At 42.5% G+C, this 15,061-nt stretch overlaps 1 protein-coding gene across 1 annotated transcript; it reads left to right on the forward strand.

The window, feature by feature from the left end:
- Positions 1 to 2,464: 2,464 nt before the first annotated feature.
- Positions 2,465 to 3,403, forward strand: LOC138168003 (vomeronasal type-2 receptor 26-like; the record flags this gene model as incomplete). Its single annotated transcript, XM_069096972.1, has 1 exon — positions 2,465 to 3,403. A coding segment is annotated over one exon (939 nt), but the record flags the coding sequence as incomplete, so codon positions are not given.
- Positions 3,404 to 15,061: the final 11,658 nt, after the last annotated feature.

Raw genomic sequence — 15,061 nt, forward strand, 5'->3', positions numbered from 1 at the left:
ATGGATGGATGGATGGATGGATGGATGGATGGATGGATGGATGGATGAATGGATGGATGGATGGATAGATAGATACATAGATCTCCTTTATCCCTTTTTGACTCATGAACCACTGGCCTCATTCTGTGGCTGAGCATTTTGAGATAGGGAATAGGGCTATGCTGGAGCAGTTTTCACCCAGCTTTCAGAGGCCAATGCTAGATTTTCCATGTGAGCTTTTACACAGAGGAAATTGTTCAGTGTTACAAATTAGGGTTTAGTTTGTTGAATAGACTTATGAAAAAGATGTAGAAAAATGTTAATAATGCTTATTAAACTTAAAAGTGGTCTGTGCAGATATTTTCACCCCAAAAGCCTGTTGTTAAAAATTTGCTGTCACAGACCTGAATAAAGTTAGCCAGCATGTAGACACTCCTGTCTGCCAATGGGTATGCATGATTTGGAGTAGCTGAGATAGTGCACAGAATGTTGGGTTTCTCCTTGGATAGAAAGTGCAGGAAGGAATTTGACCACGATAGCAGGGGAGGAGGTGATGCTATTGAAGGGGGCTTTCGGCAGAAAGGCTGAAGCGGTTGTTGGGACCCAGAGTGAATGAGTTTTATCTGGGAGTCTGAGGTTTGAGAGTGATTTGGAGAGGGAGTGATTTAAGATAAAGATTAGAATGTGCTGGGAAAATAATAATATCAGAAACAAAGGAATCTGGGAGAGAGTTTTAGTCAAGCAAGTGGTGACTGAAAATGGAAAATGAGGGATATTGCAGAAAATTGACTTTTGATGGAGTAGGAGATTCTCATTTCAAATGTTCTGGGGGAAGGGTGTGAATTCCTCTGGGTGGGATGGACAATTCTTAAAATGTTCACTCTTGCCTGGAAGGCATTGGTTTGGTTTGCAAAAAATCCCTACTGAGGAATCAGTGTCACTGAAACAGGCCAACCAAAAGTTATTAACCCGGGGACTAATGATAGAATCACATGGGTGGAAGGACCTTGGCCATCATCTTTTTCCAATGTTTCATTTTATTTATGAAACCCATAGAGATGACATCACACCATCAGATCTGATGTGGGCTGTGCCCAGCCTAATACCCATCTCCTGACTTTGGGTCTAGAACTCTTTCTTCTAAACTGTACTGATCAGTTCATGTATCAGGTCAGAGATTCAGAACAAAGCATGACAACATACATTGTAAGGAGAATAATACACCTCAAAGCTGATCATCACAATCATGAGCCCAGAGAAAGGCAGAATGGAGTAGCAGAAAGGGAGCTGGCCTTGGAGTCCAGAAGACCTTGGAGCAGGCCTCTCTCCAGCACAAGGTGGTTTTTCCCTCTGTGCCCCAAGAAACTTTCTAAGACAGAAGCTGTTAGCATTTTATATGTTACAGAAATCAGGGAAGATTATGAACCCCTTTCAGAGCATTTTTCAAAAATATAAAATGCAGGAAATTTCAGGTAATAATAGTCAAAATAAGGTTTTTTAATGTCCAAATTTATGGACCCTCTGAAATTCACTCATAAACCTACTTGGAGATCTATGGACCTTAAATTAAGAATCATGGCTCTAAGATTACATTTTGTGGCAAAGACTTCTGCCAGCATTGGTGAATAATGAATGACAGCTTGTTCTTGAAGGTTCAGAAAGCCCTTCACAAATTTTATGTTGCTTGATGTCCACAACTACCCTAGGCTCTAGTATGATCTTTGTTTCACACATGAGGAAACTGACACCAACAGAGGTTAAGTGACTTGGTCAGGATTACTCAGCTAGTAAAGTTTTGAGGACAGATTTGAACTCAAATCTTCCTGATTTCTACCTACCTCCAAAAGTCAAGGTAAAGACATGAGAAAATTTTACTATACTTGTGAAATCAGTCTGATTTTAAAAAGCAAAACAATATTCCAAATTCTCAACTAGTGAAGTGTCATATTTAATAGGGAAGACATGTCTGATTATGAAAAGAACTGAATTGTACAGGGAAAAAAAGGAGCCATAAATAGGCCCTTCTCTGAATGTAGATGACTCAGTTCTTCATGAAGTCCCTCAGGGATTAGCACTGCGGTTATTTTCACTTTTATGTTAATAAAGCATATGAAAATATTACATACCACAATGAATTCTATGGAACAAATGAGCTCTTGAACTCCAGCCAAAGGTGAGCTGGCTCTAGAACCCTGTTTCTTTGCCTGGGGTTTTGCATCACACTTTAACCATAATACAAGCCACTGCCAATAAAATGTGGTTCATTATTTACATACCATGCTGTAGGCAGTAGTGTTTATTAAACACCTACTCTGTGCCAAGCTCAGTGCTAAGAGCTATGGATTCTAAGAAGGGTAAAAATTGTTCCTGAACTCAAGGTGTTTACCTTTTAATAGAATAGGCAAGACACTATGTGAATACTATATTTATGGAAGGTAATCTCAGAGAGGAGGTCACTAGCGGGAGATCCTCCTACACAAAATAGGATTTGACTGGATTCTTCTCCTCTTCAGATGTGGACCACTGTGAGAACTGCCCAGAAAATGAGTATCCAAATAAGGACAGAGATCTCTGCCTCCCCAAGGTTGTGACCTTCCTGGATATTGCAGAGCCTTTGGGGATGACTCTGGCATTGACAGCTGTGGCCTTCTCTCTCCTGACAGCCCTGGTTCTCTGTGTGTTTGTGAAGTTCCGAGATACCCCCATAGTCAAGGCCAATAACCGGACTCTCAGCTGTACTCTCCTCATCTCCCTCACTTTCTGTTTTCTCTGCTCCTTACTGTTCATTGGCCGTCCCACTGCAGCCACCTGCCTCCTCAGACAAACCACTTTTGGAGTTGTCTTCACTGTGGCTGTGTCCTCTATTTTGGCAAAAACCATCATGGTCGTTCTGGCCTTCAGGGCTACAAGACCAGGGAGTAGAGGCAGGATGTGGGTGCAATCCAGGGTGTCCAACTCCATTGTCCTCATCAGCTCTGGCATTCAAGTGATTCTCTGTGGCATCTGGCTGGGAACTTCTCCCCCCTTCCCAGACATTGACCCACACTCTGAACGTGGTCACATCATCATTCAATGTAATGAGGGCTCTGATATTGCCTTCTACTGTGTCCTGGGCTACATGGGCTTCCTGGCCCTGGGCAGCTTCACTGTGGCTTTCCTGGCCAGGACCCTGCCTGATGCCTTCAATGAAGCCAAGTTCATCACTTTCAGCATGCTGGTGTTCTGCAGTGTGTGGGTCTCCTTCCTCCCCACATACCAGAGCACCAAGGGCAAGGCCATGGTTGTGGTAGAGATCTTCTCCATCCTGGCCTCCAGTGCTGGGTTACTGGGCTGCATCTTTACTCCCAAGTGTTATGTGATCCTGCTGAGGCCAGAAAGGAACACCCAGGAAGGGATAAAGAAAAAAGTGGATTCCAAGGGATGAAATAAATTCCAGGACATTGCCTCACACTTTCCATCAGAGGTATAAAAAATTCCAATAATAATTCACATCAGCATTATTCGCATATATTTACGCCCCCCCATTGACATTTGAACTTCAAGCTAGTTCTTTTTCAACTGTCCACATGCTGTTGGAGGCACCAAGTTGTGTACTCCAATTGTTTAGCAAAGAATTCTCTGAACTTCAGAAACCAAACCAAACATTATTGCTGACTTCTATTTTCCCAAAGGGTTTTATTTTTAACTTTCAAATATATTTACATCAGTCTTTTAACAATTAAATGTATAACTCAAAAAAATCAAAGAGTGCACTTTTCCAATCCATATTTATAATACAATGAACTATCACATTTATGTATGCACTATTTTTATGTAGTTAACAAATTGTTTACCTTAGGTAATTTGGCTTAAGACTACACAGTTTAAAAGTTTCCTGATCCATACATTTTCCCATTTTGTTTCATGCTAAATTTTATAATAAATTCCAGGAGACAAATTTCATTTAAAATGAGACTAAAATAAATTCAATTATACCTATATTATGTTACCAAAAGTTTTCATACAGAATGTCTAAGTAATAATTTTAATTATTTCATAATATTCTTTACAAGGCCTATTTATTCCAAGCACTTTATAGGTCCTACTGATGAGGTATGGGCTCTGGGAGCCCCTTCAAGCTCTCCTTGAGTCCTTGAGGTACAGGCTCTGGGAACCTCACTTGGAGGCTTGATTAAATCATCCCATTTGATGAGGCATTTGGATGAGGCAATAAGCCTTACATTGTAGCTGAGCCCAAGCCTCTGTTACTAGACTTCCCACCTTTGAGCCTATCAAAATAACTGGCCTAGCCCACCATTGTCTGTAATCTTCAGGTGGCTTCCCACCCTTAATCACTCATTGACCTCATTAACTCCTCCTGAAGACCCTCCCCAAACTCCTCCCCTAGACCACACCTAGATTCTTCCCACAACCTTCTGACCAAGCAGGTGTCTTACTCTGTGTCTAATGCAAGTGAACTTTTAATAAATTTTACTTTTCTTTGGCTGAGAAGACTCGAGTCAAATTCATTCTGCAGGACCTGGAGTGTTGGTATTTTGGGGTCTCCAGAGCAACCTTAACCCTCTTAGTGGGTACCCTTTGGGGGCGGGGGACTCTGGTGAACAATGGGAAAAGGGAGATGAGAGGTTTAAAAAGAGAAAATTGACTCCCCAATTTCATCATCAGGCCCCTTCCCAACAAGGGGACAGGGCAAGAGGAGATAATAAGGAAGGAGTGTTCAAACAACAGATCCTCAAATAGGCAGGGGGAAGGGGTTTGTCTTGCAACATCCCTTAGTTTTCACTTCTATGCCCATGACCCGACAGGTCGAGGGCCAAGTAGGGCCATAGTAATTAATAAAAATAGAGAATGTAGCTCATGTATTGATCAGAAAGCAGGTAACCTTACCTTCGATCTCGATGCTTGCCCAGGGCTCAGCAATGGAGAAGGTGGGAGTGCTGCCAAGCCCCAGGCTTACCCGTCATTCGCATTTTGAGAAGACTGGAGGACAGGGTACTGGGAGGTGGCTCTACCACTTTTCCAACCTCGGGGACAATCTTTCCTGCAATGTCCCTACTGGTCAGATGGGCAGAATTCTAGAGGTGTTGGTTCCTGGGGCTCCCTCTGGAGGGTGCCCTGGAGGGGCACTCCTTGGACCAGTGACCCTCCTTGTGGCATCAAAAGCAGGTTTCCCCCTCTGCCCAAGTGACTGGGCTTCCTCCAAGGCGGTCCCCTGGAGGGGTTTTTCCTGGCCATGGTAGCAACCAAGAATCCAGCATGTTCTCTGTCTCTGGTTCATTCCCTGCCTTCTTTCTCCTCTGCTGCAAACAGGTCTCTGTTATTAAAGACTCCAAAGGCCATCTGCAGTAATTGGGCCTGAGGTATTTGGGGTCCATTGCCAATTTCTGCAGTTTCCTCCTAATATCTGGGGCAGACTGACTAATAAAATACATGTTAAGGATTGCTGCCCCTTCTATAGAGTCAGGATCTAAATTTGTATACCTTTTAATAGCTTCTACAAGTCTATCTAGGAAAAGGGTGAGGTTTTTCTTGATTTATTTGAGAAATTTCTCTGACTTTTTGATAATTTACTTGCTTTTGAAATGCAGTTCTCAGGCCTTGTAACAGGCAAAGTACCACATGGTCTCTTTTCTCCCTATCCACCCAGATTTGATAATCCCATCCTGGGTCACTAGTAAGAACAGCAGCTGTTCCTGGGTGTATTTTCTGTAGTCATCGCTAGCCAACTGATTCCCAAATTTTGGAGCTTATTCCCAGATTCTCCTCTTCTCCTCAGTGGAACAACAGATAGAGAAGAGAATATGCAAATCACCCCAAGGAAGCTCAAATTGCAGGGATAAGTCCCAAAATCCTTCAGTAAACTTTGTTGGGTTTTTGGAGAACTTACCCAACTTTTCTTTAATTTGATTGAGATACAAAATGGAGAATGGGACATGCACTTTAGCTGTCCCACCAGACAAGGGAGCCACTTCCCTTAAGAGAAAAATCCCTTAAGGTTCTATGGGGATAGGGGCTTGGGAAAGAAGATTGGAAGTCCTACTTTCTGTGAGAGAGTGACTGGGGGGTGCTGGCTGAACTGGATTAGACTGTAAGACTGGGGGATATGGCTGGCAAGGGGGAAAGTCAGCCAGCACCTGAGGAGTGGAAATGGTCAGAGGAGGAGATACCTCTATAACTGCCTCTGGGGTAGGGCCTGAGGGCTGAGTGGATGGGGAGGGGCCACAGAGGGAGGCACTTCAGCCTCACCAGTGACTGGGACCTGAGCAAGGGTCCCTGAAGCGGGAGGGGCCATGCTGGGAGATGCAGGTTAAGAGATATGGATGGTGTAGGAGACAGGAAATGAGGGGTGTTGGACTAGAGGAAAAGGGAAGGGGAACCAATGGGAAAAGGTTTGGGGTACAGCAGAAGGGGCTGGGGGAGCTGCCTGAGTGGCCTGAGCAGGAGTTGCTGGGGGGAGAGGCGTCTGGGGCTGAAGCCATAGGAAAGGGGTCATTTAATTGGTCCCCATTGCCCCTCTGTGGAGGGGCTCTAGCTTCAAGCATGTCACAATCTTTCCTGATAACCAAACAGGACCAAGAACCTGAGGTCAGAGTGAGCATAAAGCAGCCTTCTGTGTGACCTAATGGATACTGAGAGGTCAGCCCCCCCTCCAAAACTAATCCATCAAAAAAGAACCAAACCACACTTCCAAGGTACTAGGAAAAGACAGAGGCTTACATACCTTCCAGTCCCTGCTGGAGAAGAGATTGAGATTAGCAGTGTTTCTGGTATCAGGAAACCACAAAAATGAAGAGGTTACCAATAAAGAGGGTTAGGGTTGCTCTGGAGACCAAAATACCAACACACCGGGTCCTGCTGAATGAATTCGATTCAAGTCTTCTCAGCCAAACAAAAGTAAGGTTTATTAAAAGTTCACTTGTGTTGGACACAGAGTAAGTCTGTGCTAGATCATTCTATGGCCCTCTCACAAACATGGAGGGAAGATGGGATCTTATATACACAAAGGGTGTCTGAGGAATCTAGGGATGGTCTAGAGAGGAGTTTGGGGAGGCTCTTCAGGAGAAGTCAGATGAGGTCAAAGAGTGATTAAGTGTGGGAAGTAGAAGGACAATGGAGGGCTAGGCTAGTAACAGAGGTCTGGGCCCAGACACAATGTAAGGCTTATGGACTTATGCAAATGCATCATCAAATGGGCAGAGTTCAAGGTGGGTTCTCAGAACCTGCACCTCATCAAAGCTACTTTTTAGAAAGACCCCAGCCCCCTCCAGCAGGAAAGATAAAAAGAGGTGAAATTATACCTGCCCCTTTCCTTTTGGCCTTGCCATAGCCATCCTTAATTCCAACTAGGAAAATTGTATTTTGTATCAGGGAAATTTCTCTATTTTTTTGGTGCCTGTTTGGTCTTTGTTTGCTCAACCTCCTTGCCAGGTTTGTCTTCTCCAGGATTCAAGACATATGATGAGGTACAGGCTCTGGAAACCTCCCTTGAACTCTGAATAAATCATCCCATTTGATGAGGTATTTGCATGAGGCCATAAGCCTTACATTGTGACTGGGCCCAAACCTCTGCTACTAGACTTCCCACCCTTGAGCCTATCAAAATATCAGTCCACCCTTGAACTGGCCTAGCCCACCATAGCCTGTAGTCTTCAGGTAGCTTCCAGTAACTTCCTACTGTTAATCACTCATTTACCTCATCTCATCAACCTCCGGATGACCACTAAGGCTATGCAAATCTCTGACCGAATCCAAGTTCACAAGCCCACTGGACTTGGCATCATCCATATTCTGGAGTCTGACCCCTTGAATGTGAAGTCTGACCCCCTTTAATGGGACCCAGAGAGGCACGGACAACTCTACACCCCTTGCCAACAGGAAGCACTTTCAGAAGCTGAGACCTTTGCCCTTTACCCCAAAGGAATTTGGGTTTCATTTATTTGAGGAGGGAATGATGAGCTGCATGTTCTGGGAGTCCCCTTGAGCTCTCCGTGCATCTTAGAGGCCTTAACCAGAAATTCCAACACCTGGGAGAAAGTCTTACTTTCCTGATCTATAGAAGGCAGATAAGAATAACACTTACCTTATAGGCTTGTTGTGGCATTCAAAGCTGATAACACAAATAAAGTGCTTTCTGAAGTGCCCACCAGAAATTACACACTAAATCCCCCTCCCAGTTGCAATCTGCTAGAAGGGGACTCCTACCAGGGTCCCTGGAAACCACCTAATAGGCCATGATAGTGAGGGAACGTTTCACCTGTGTTGCTAGAAACATGCCCCAGATTCAGGTCTGTTTATGTTTGTATCCGGGGCTTTGCTAGGTAATCAAGGCTTCACTAGAAACGGCATTAACGGCATTACACCCCACCTTGGAACCATATTTTGTTGATTAGCAGCACCTAGCTCTATATAAGTGTATCTTACAGAAGACTCAGGGCTGTCTTCCCTCCTGGGGAGGCAGGCACCGGCCGGTTCATAAACACTCCCATCAAATTATAATTGGTTTTGCTGTCTTGCTTTCTCAGTTGTCCATTACACTTTCCAAACTTAAATGACTACATAAATGCAGGCTATGACTGTTATTATCAACAGGATTAATATCACAGTGGAAAAATAGAGAGGAAACCCAGATTGGAAGACAGGTGTGTGATGTATTACTAGAAAGGATATTCTTCCACTCCTAGTGGAGGGTGTGGGAGCAGATGCCCTGACTTTGATTCCTCCTTCTGCTACTTTCTATATAATTTTAGGCAAGTCGCATCATGCCTGTTGGCCTTGGTGTCCTTAAGTTTAAAATGAAGGCAAGGATGCTAAACTTCCTTTAAGTTCCCCTCAGCTCTGAATTCTGAGTCTATGGTCTTGGGATAAAAATACACATGCCAAGAGTCTGTGAGTGTGGCTGTACTGAGGCAGAAAACTTGAGGCACTGATGGGTCTCCAGTGCTCGTGACTGAAGAAGGGATTTCTGTTTGGTATAAACTGAGTTAGGAAAACTCCATCTAAGCTTCCATCCTCATCATGGTGAGAGATGAGGTTTATGAGCACATCAAAGGAAGTGATTATTCTGTATTTTGGGCACACAGGCCCTGCTACATATGACCTCTGACTCAGGCAACCTTACAGACACTCCAACCATTAATGGCATCCTAATAAATATGCCCCAAGATGCAATATTCTAACTTCTTTAATGGCTTTACAGAACAGTAGATATGTCCCGATTTAAACAAACAATCTGGCTTTAATCTCCCCCGACCCTCCATGCCAGACTCAATCAAAGGCCTCACTGAAAATAGGCCCACTGCCCCTTTCTCATCACCGCCCCTCGCCCTGACTCTCTGTCCTAACTTCCTCATATATACCTCCTTACCTCACTAGAACAGCAGGGATTTCCATGAACTCATGCCCCACTGGAAGTACAGTTGTGTCCATGTGATGGAATCCCAACCACTGCCTCTAGCTAATCACTGACCTCAGGCCCATTCCTCATAAAACGACAGATGTGTCCACACACTGCAATACAGCCACATCCATCTAATCTCAGACAGGACCAACACAGCCAGTCAATCAGAAAGCAGCAGCATCGATATGTCTGAGAAGGAAGCAGGCACAGAAAAATGTAGAAGAGACTTTCCCTAAGTAGGCACCTGTTTAGTATAGCAAAAGCTGTCCTTTAGGTGAACTTATGTCAAGAGGGTCATTATAATATCATGATCATATGTCAATGCCCCCAACCTCCATATGCATTGTGGGTAATCTCATGTGTAGTGCCAATGAGGCTGGGACCCCCCCCCCCACTATTACCTATTCCCTTCATAAGCCATTCCTGTTTCTTTTTTAATATTCATAATTTCTGTTGTGTAACCAGAATCATGACACAGTAAAATTGCCTGTCTTTCTTACTGAAGTTGCCAGTTCCACTCAGATCTCAGTCCACTCCTGAGAGGTGTCACTATCAAATAAATGCTTTTGCTTGGATTAGAGATGATCTGAGTTTGAATTCCTTTGAGAGGACCTCCACAATACACCATGAAAAAACAACAACCGTGACTGGTCAGCTCACAGATCAGTTATCTGATACAAAAATGCTTGTTGTTTGCTGTTCACATGGAATACTATGTGAAATAGTCAGATTCGTGATCCTCTTTCAGTCTCCTTACTGAAGTTACAACAAGGGTCAGTCACAGAGTCCCTGTATCTTTGTGCTGACCCAGGAATAGACAAATATCTCTAATTGAGAAGGAGTCCCTGAGACTCCAAAGTTTCAGCCACCTGGTGAGCTCTGCTAGGAACAGCAGGGAAAAGCCCAAACATGTTATTTGAATTCTCTTTCTACCCTGGATGGAGAGACACAGCTGGGGATGCTCCAGGCAAGGACAGTCCTTAGACCTCTAATACACACAGGCATTTCTCTGGAGACTGGGGTTCAAAGGGAGGGGCCCCTACCAGTACCTAAATTGAGTCTGCTGGAAGTCAGTGCTGTCAAACAGCAAGGGAAGTCTTATAAATTCAGCGCTTGGTCTTACATCATTGTCCTTGTCCTGAGCAAGGGCCTGACTCATTCTCCTTTTTGTTTCTTCAGATATAAACGGAGGACTCCAGACTGGACATCAGCAATATTTCTGGAGCTGGACAGGTCTCCATCAATCAGAGACCCAAGACATTGACTTTGCTCTGGTCCAGGCAGCTCCTTGGCCCCTCCCAGGTTTGGGGCTTTGGCTGATGTTCAGGGAGATGGTGCTTCACATTCAGAGCGACACTTCCTGGTGGCTTCCTACTCTGCTGCTGACACTGTTCCTGCAGCTTCCTGCTTCTGTATGCAGGCCAGAGGAGCCCACCTGCTTCCACAAAATCAGCCCCAGCCTCAGCAGAGATGGAGACCTGGTCATTGGAAGCTTTCTCCCTCTGTATGCAGTGAAAGTCAGGGATGCCACAGGAGCAGCACTTTTTACAAGCCAGCCTAACAAAGACTGTAGGAACTATCAGTAAGTGCCTATCAGTATGAAAGCGTTAATTTTCACTAACTGGGTTTTTTAAAAAAAAGCATTTTTTAAAAGAAATGGCAAACAGGGAAACCCAAGCTACTTAACCCTCACCTTTCCCTCTCCATTTTCATTCCTGTAAATTAGATTTCATTTTTTGATAGTCTTACAAAGCTAAAGAGAGGAAATGTTTTTTCTTTCTATTTATATTCATGTCCGTATCTACCTCTCTCTGCCTCTTTGTCTCTGTCTCTCTTTCTCTCTCTATTTTCCCCCTTTCTATATTACTTTTCTGCCTTAGTTTTTATCTTCATGTCTGTCTCAATTTCTGTCTGTTTCTCATTACCTTTGTCTCTGTCTCTATATTTCTTCTCCTTTGTCTCTGTCTCTCTGTCTTTGTCTCCCTCTTTCCTTCCTTGGGGACTCTGACCTTAAAAGGTACAGAGATATGGGTTACTAGGATTCTCTGCCTTTTATTACCCCTCCTCCCATATCCTGCCCTTCAGTGGCCATACTGACACTATGTATGGATGTCTGTTTTCCAGGCTAGAGAAGTCTAACAGGGCTGACTGGTCTAGCCCGAACTGTGCCTTGGAATTGGGGGAATCATTTGTATTGGATTTCTTGGGAAGACAGCAGTATGTTTGGGCACCAACTACAGTAAATATGAATCCTTAGTAATATAAAAAAACTAATAATTAAATGCCTGTCATATTTAGACATATCTAAGGTTCTCTGATTTCCACTTGAGTGATGTGTGAGGGTTTGGTGTTTGTTTCTCCAGGAAGGTTGTGAGAAATGAATATTTCTCTTATATTTAGTAAGTAATTATTGTATTAGCACCAATGTTTTTTCCCCTTTTCTACCTCCACATCTAGAAATCAAACCAATGTGAGAAATCTTAGCCAGGCCAAGATCTAATTAGACAGCGAAAGAAATGGGCTAATGGGCATAGTTCTGCTCATTGTGTTTGCTCAGAGAGACTCTGGAGAATGTTTTTTTTCTATTGTTATTATTTCTATTATTATTAAGACAGGTGATATGGAAATTGATGTCTCTTTGACCAAGATTTGAGTGACACAAGTCAAGTATCCCAAGACCTTCATTTTAATATAGCCCATACCTGTTATTGTGTTAGCTGGTCTGAGTTGATTGACTCCCCTTGGGATCACCTCCTCTTTGAAGAGTATATAAACTGTGACCCCACCACCAATAGGGAGGGATCTTTGGTGTAAGAGAGATGACCAGACGATCATCTTTTAATTAATAACCTTCTAGCCTTATTAATAAAATGACTAAATTTCCCAGAAACTAGATCTCTCAAAACCTTTTTAAATACCACAGTTATGGCTAACCATGAAGGGACCACATCCTTTCACTCTAGATTCCTAAAAACTAACTCGCCTCAGTTGAGCTCATGGGCAGATATTCTTCTTAAGGAGAGTTCTCTGTTGGGACTCTGGCCATGGTCTGACTCTCCCTTTTGCCAGTAAGTAAATTTTATCTGAATAAGCATGTATGTGTCCATGTCTGTTTTTAGCATTTGTGCTGCAAATTTTTTTTCTAATTTTCACTCTAACAGGGAGACAGATCATTAAGTCAGGTGTGTCTATTTAAAAAAGGTCCTGTGAAGAAAGCTATATAGGAATGAGAGAGAAAACCTGTGTGCACAGTGAAGACCACATGGGAAATTTGTCATATTACAGATATTCAGCTTATGAATCCAGGTGCTAGTAGACTCCCATAGTACTAGCAATATATTCTAAAATTTTTGTAGGACTAGGATTTCAAATAGTGAAATCTGGGATGATGATCAGAGAATTCCTAAAGCTACAATCCTTGCTTTCAAGTTTTGGGGGCTACAGATAAATCAAACTCTCTCTCTATCTCTGAGTGAGTGTGTATGTGTGTTGTGTAAAGGCCCTTTAAGTGAAGGTGTCTAGGTGTGTAAAGTTGACCTGTTCTTAACCTTTTCAGGCAGAAGTGTGTCAAAAGGATTCTTGCTGTCAGGCAAAGTGAGTAAAGTAAAGGAGATATTAAAGCAAGGAAAGAAATTAGTTTTTAATCTCAACTTTTCATGTTCTGGGGCACTAAGGCTCTGTTCTGTTTCTCTCTGTGTCTTTTTGTCTGAGGTTTTCTAAGGTCAGCTTGTTAAGAAAGGGAACTGAAAAAGCAGAGTGACACTCTGCCAAGAATTAGGTTGGGATGTGGAGTCAGAGAAGGTGTCTTTCTCTATGAGTAAAAGCTCCAAGATTTTTTTTTCCCTTTGGTCAGTTTTTAACTTGCAGATCCTAGGTGATAATATCTCAGACAAAGTAGCTGCAGCTTGGCTGAAACGTGCCATGGTTGATTTTGGGGACCAAGTCCATCATCCCAAGTGAGGATAATTAATGATCTACTTTAAGTCACTTTAGGATGTTCAAATTAAATCTAGAGAACTGTCTTTGCCACACCCCCCAAAAATATCAGGAATGAAGGTTATATATTTTAGGTACAAAAATAAGTTTTTGCCTTTAAGAAATCAACCGGGACTTTTATATCATAGCTTTAAATGCAGTCAATTAGGACTTCAGTAATTTAAAATTAAAATTCAGTAATTTAAAATATAAGAGCTGTTTTGTTTTTCATTTTTTAATAAATCATGTTGAAAGGGGTGTAGGAGGAATACAACTCTCTTGATCTGTAAATATTGAGTGTTGATTCTCTCCAGATTCTGAAAGGTGATGAGAAACAGGACCAAAAAAGAGGGTGAGTTTGATTTTTAATTTAGAAAACTGTGTCAAGCAGGCAGTCAAGCATTTTTTGATCTCTTAATGTTGTTTGGATTAGTCAGAACCCCACTCCTGTGTTTCAGTAGGAACATAAGCCACTGTATGTCTCCTAAAAGTTTTCTAATCACTGAAACATCTTAATAGATCTTTTAAGGATTTTGTTCCACAACCTTCTTCTATGTTAGGACTAGGAACAGGCACTAAGAGTTTCTAAATCCTTTTATGAGAATGAGAGATTTGGAGTTTTTTGATCTTCTAGAGGATACCTGTGATATACAGACTACTGAACAGAATTCTCTGATTGAAATCAACTCCATAGGTTGGGAAAGTAAAGTGTTAGTGAGACATTGGTTTAATAATAGTTTGTGTAGCCTGAGATGTGTTTGAAATGTAAAGGAAATTGGGGCACTCTGAGTAATGTGTTTGGGAGATTATGAAAGAGAAATAAAGGTTTGAGTGAAAGTATGGAAGGTAGATAAGAAGATTTGTGGACAGGTAGGGGCCATAGCCTGCACACAGCAGGAGGTCAGGGGCAAACCCATGTGCTCCAAGTCCCTTTTGTCCCTGGAAAGTTACTCTGTGTGCCCTTGTGCCAGCTTCAGATGCTTTAGGCATGTTGAGAGGATGGGAGGAAGTATGACTTTGTTTTAAGTAGAAAGAGTGAGAAAGAAAATTTTGCAGCTTGATTTGAAGACCTAGAAGTGGTATTGCTGGGTCAAAGTTTTGTAGCCATTTGTCCATAGTTCCAAATTTCTCTCCAGAATGATTGCATCAATTCACCACACCACCAAAAATGCATTAGTTTTCAATTTTTGCACATGTTCTACAACATTTATCATTTTCCTCTTTTATCATGTTAGCTAATCTGATATGTGTGATGTAATACCTTAGAGTTATTTTGGTTTGCATTTCTCTAACAATGGTGATTTAGAGCATTTTTCCATATTATCATAGATAGATTTAATTTTCTTACCTGAAAACTGCCTGTTCATGTCCTTTGAATATTTTTTCAATTGGGGAATGACTTGTATTCTTATAAATTTGATTCAGTTTTTTAAATATTTTAGAAATGAGGGCTTTAGGGGGCAGAGCCAAGATGGCCGTGGAGAAGCAGGAAATTCTGTGAGCTCCCAATACAACCATCTCCAATACCTGTAAAATATGGCTCTAAATAAATTTTAGAGCTACAGAACTCACAAAATGACAGAGAGAAACAAATCTCCCCCTGGAGGCAGCTGTAATGGGAATGCAGATTTGGAAGATCTTCCCTGCCCCTAGGCTAAAGTGTACCTGGAGCCTGGGGTGGGAGGCTTGTTTTTCAGTAGATACTTCTTG

This window comes from Petaurus breviceps, unplaced genomic scaffold (genome assembly GCF_028583685.1).
Source record: "Petaurus breviceps papuanus isolate PSGF00001 unplaced genomic scaffold, PetGlider_PUasm1.0 349802, whole genome shotgun sequence".
Lineage (NCBI taxonomy): Eukaryota > Metazoa > Chordata > Mammalia > Diprotodontia > Petauridae > Petaurus > Petaurus breviceps.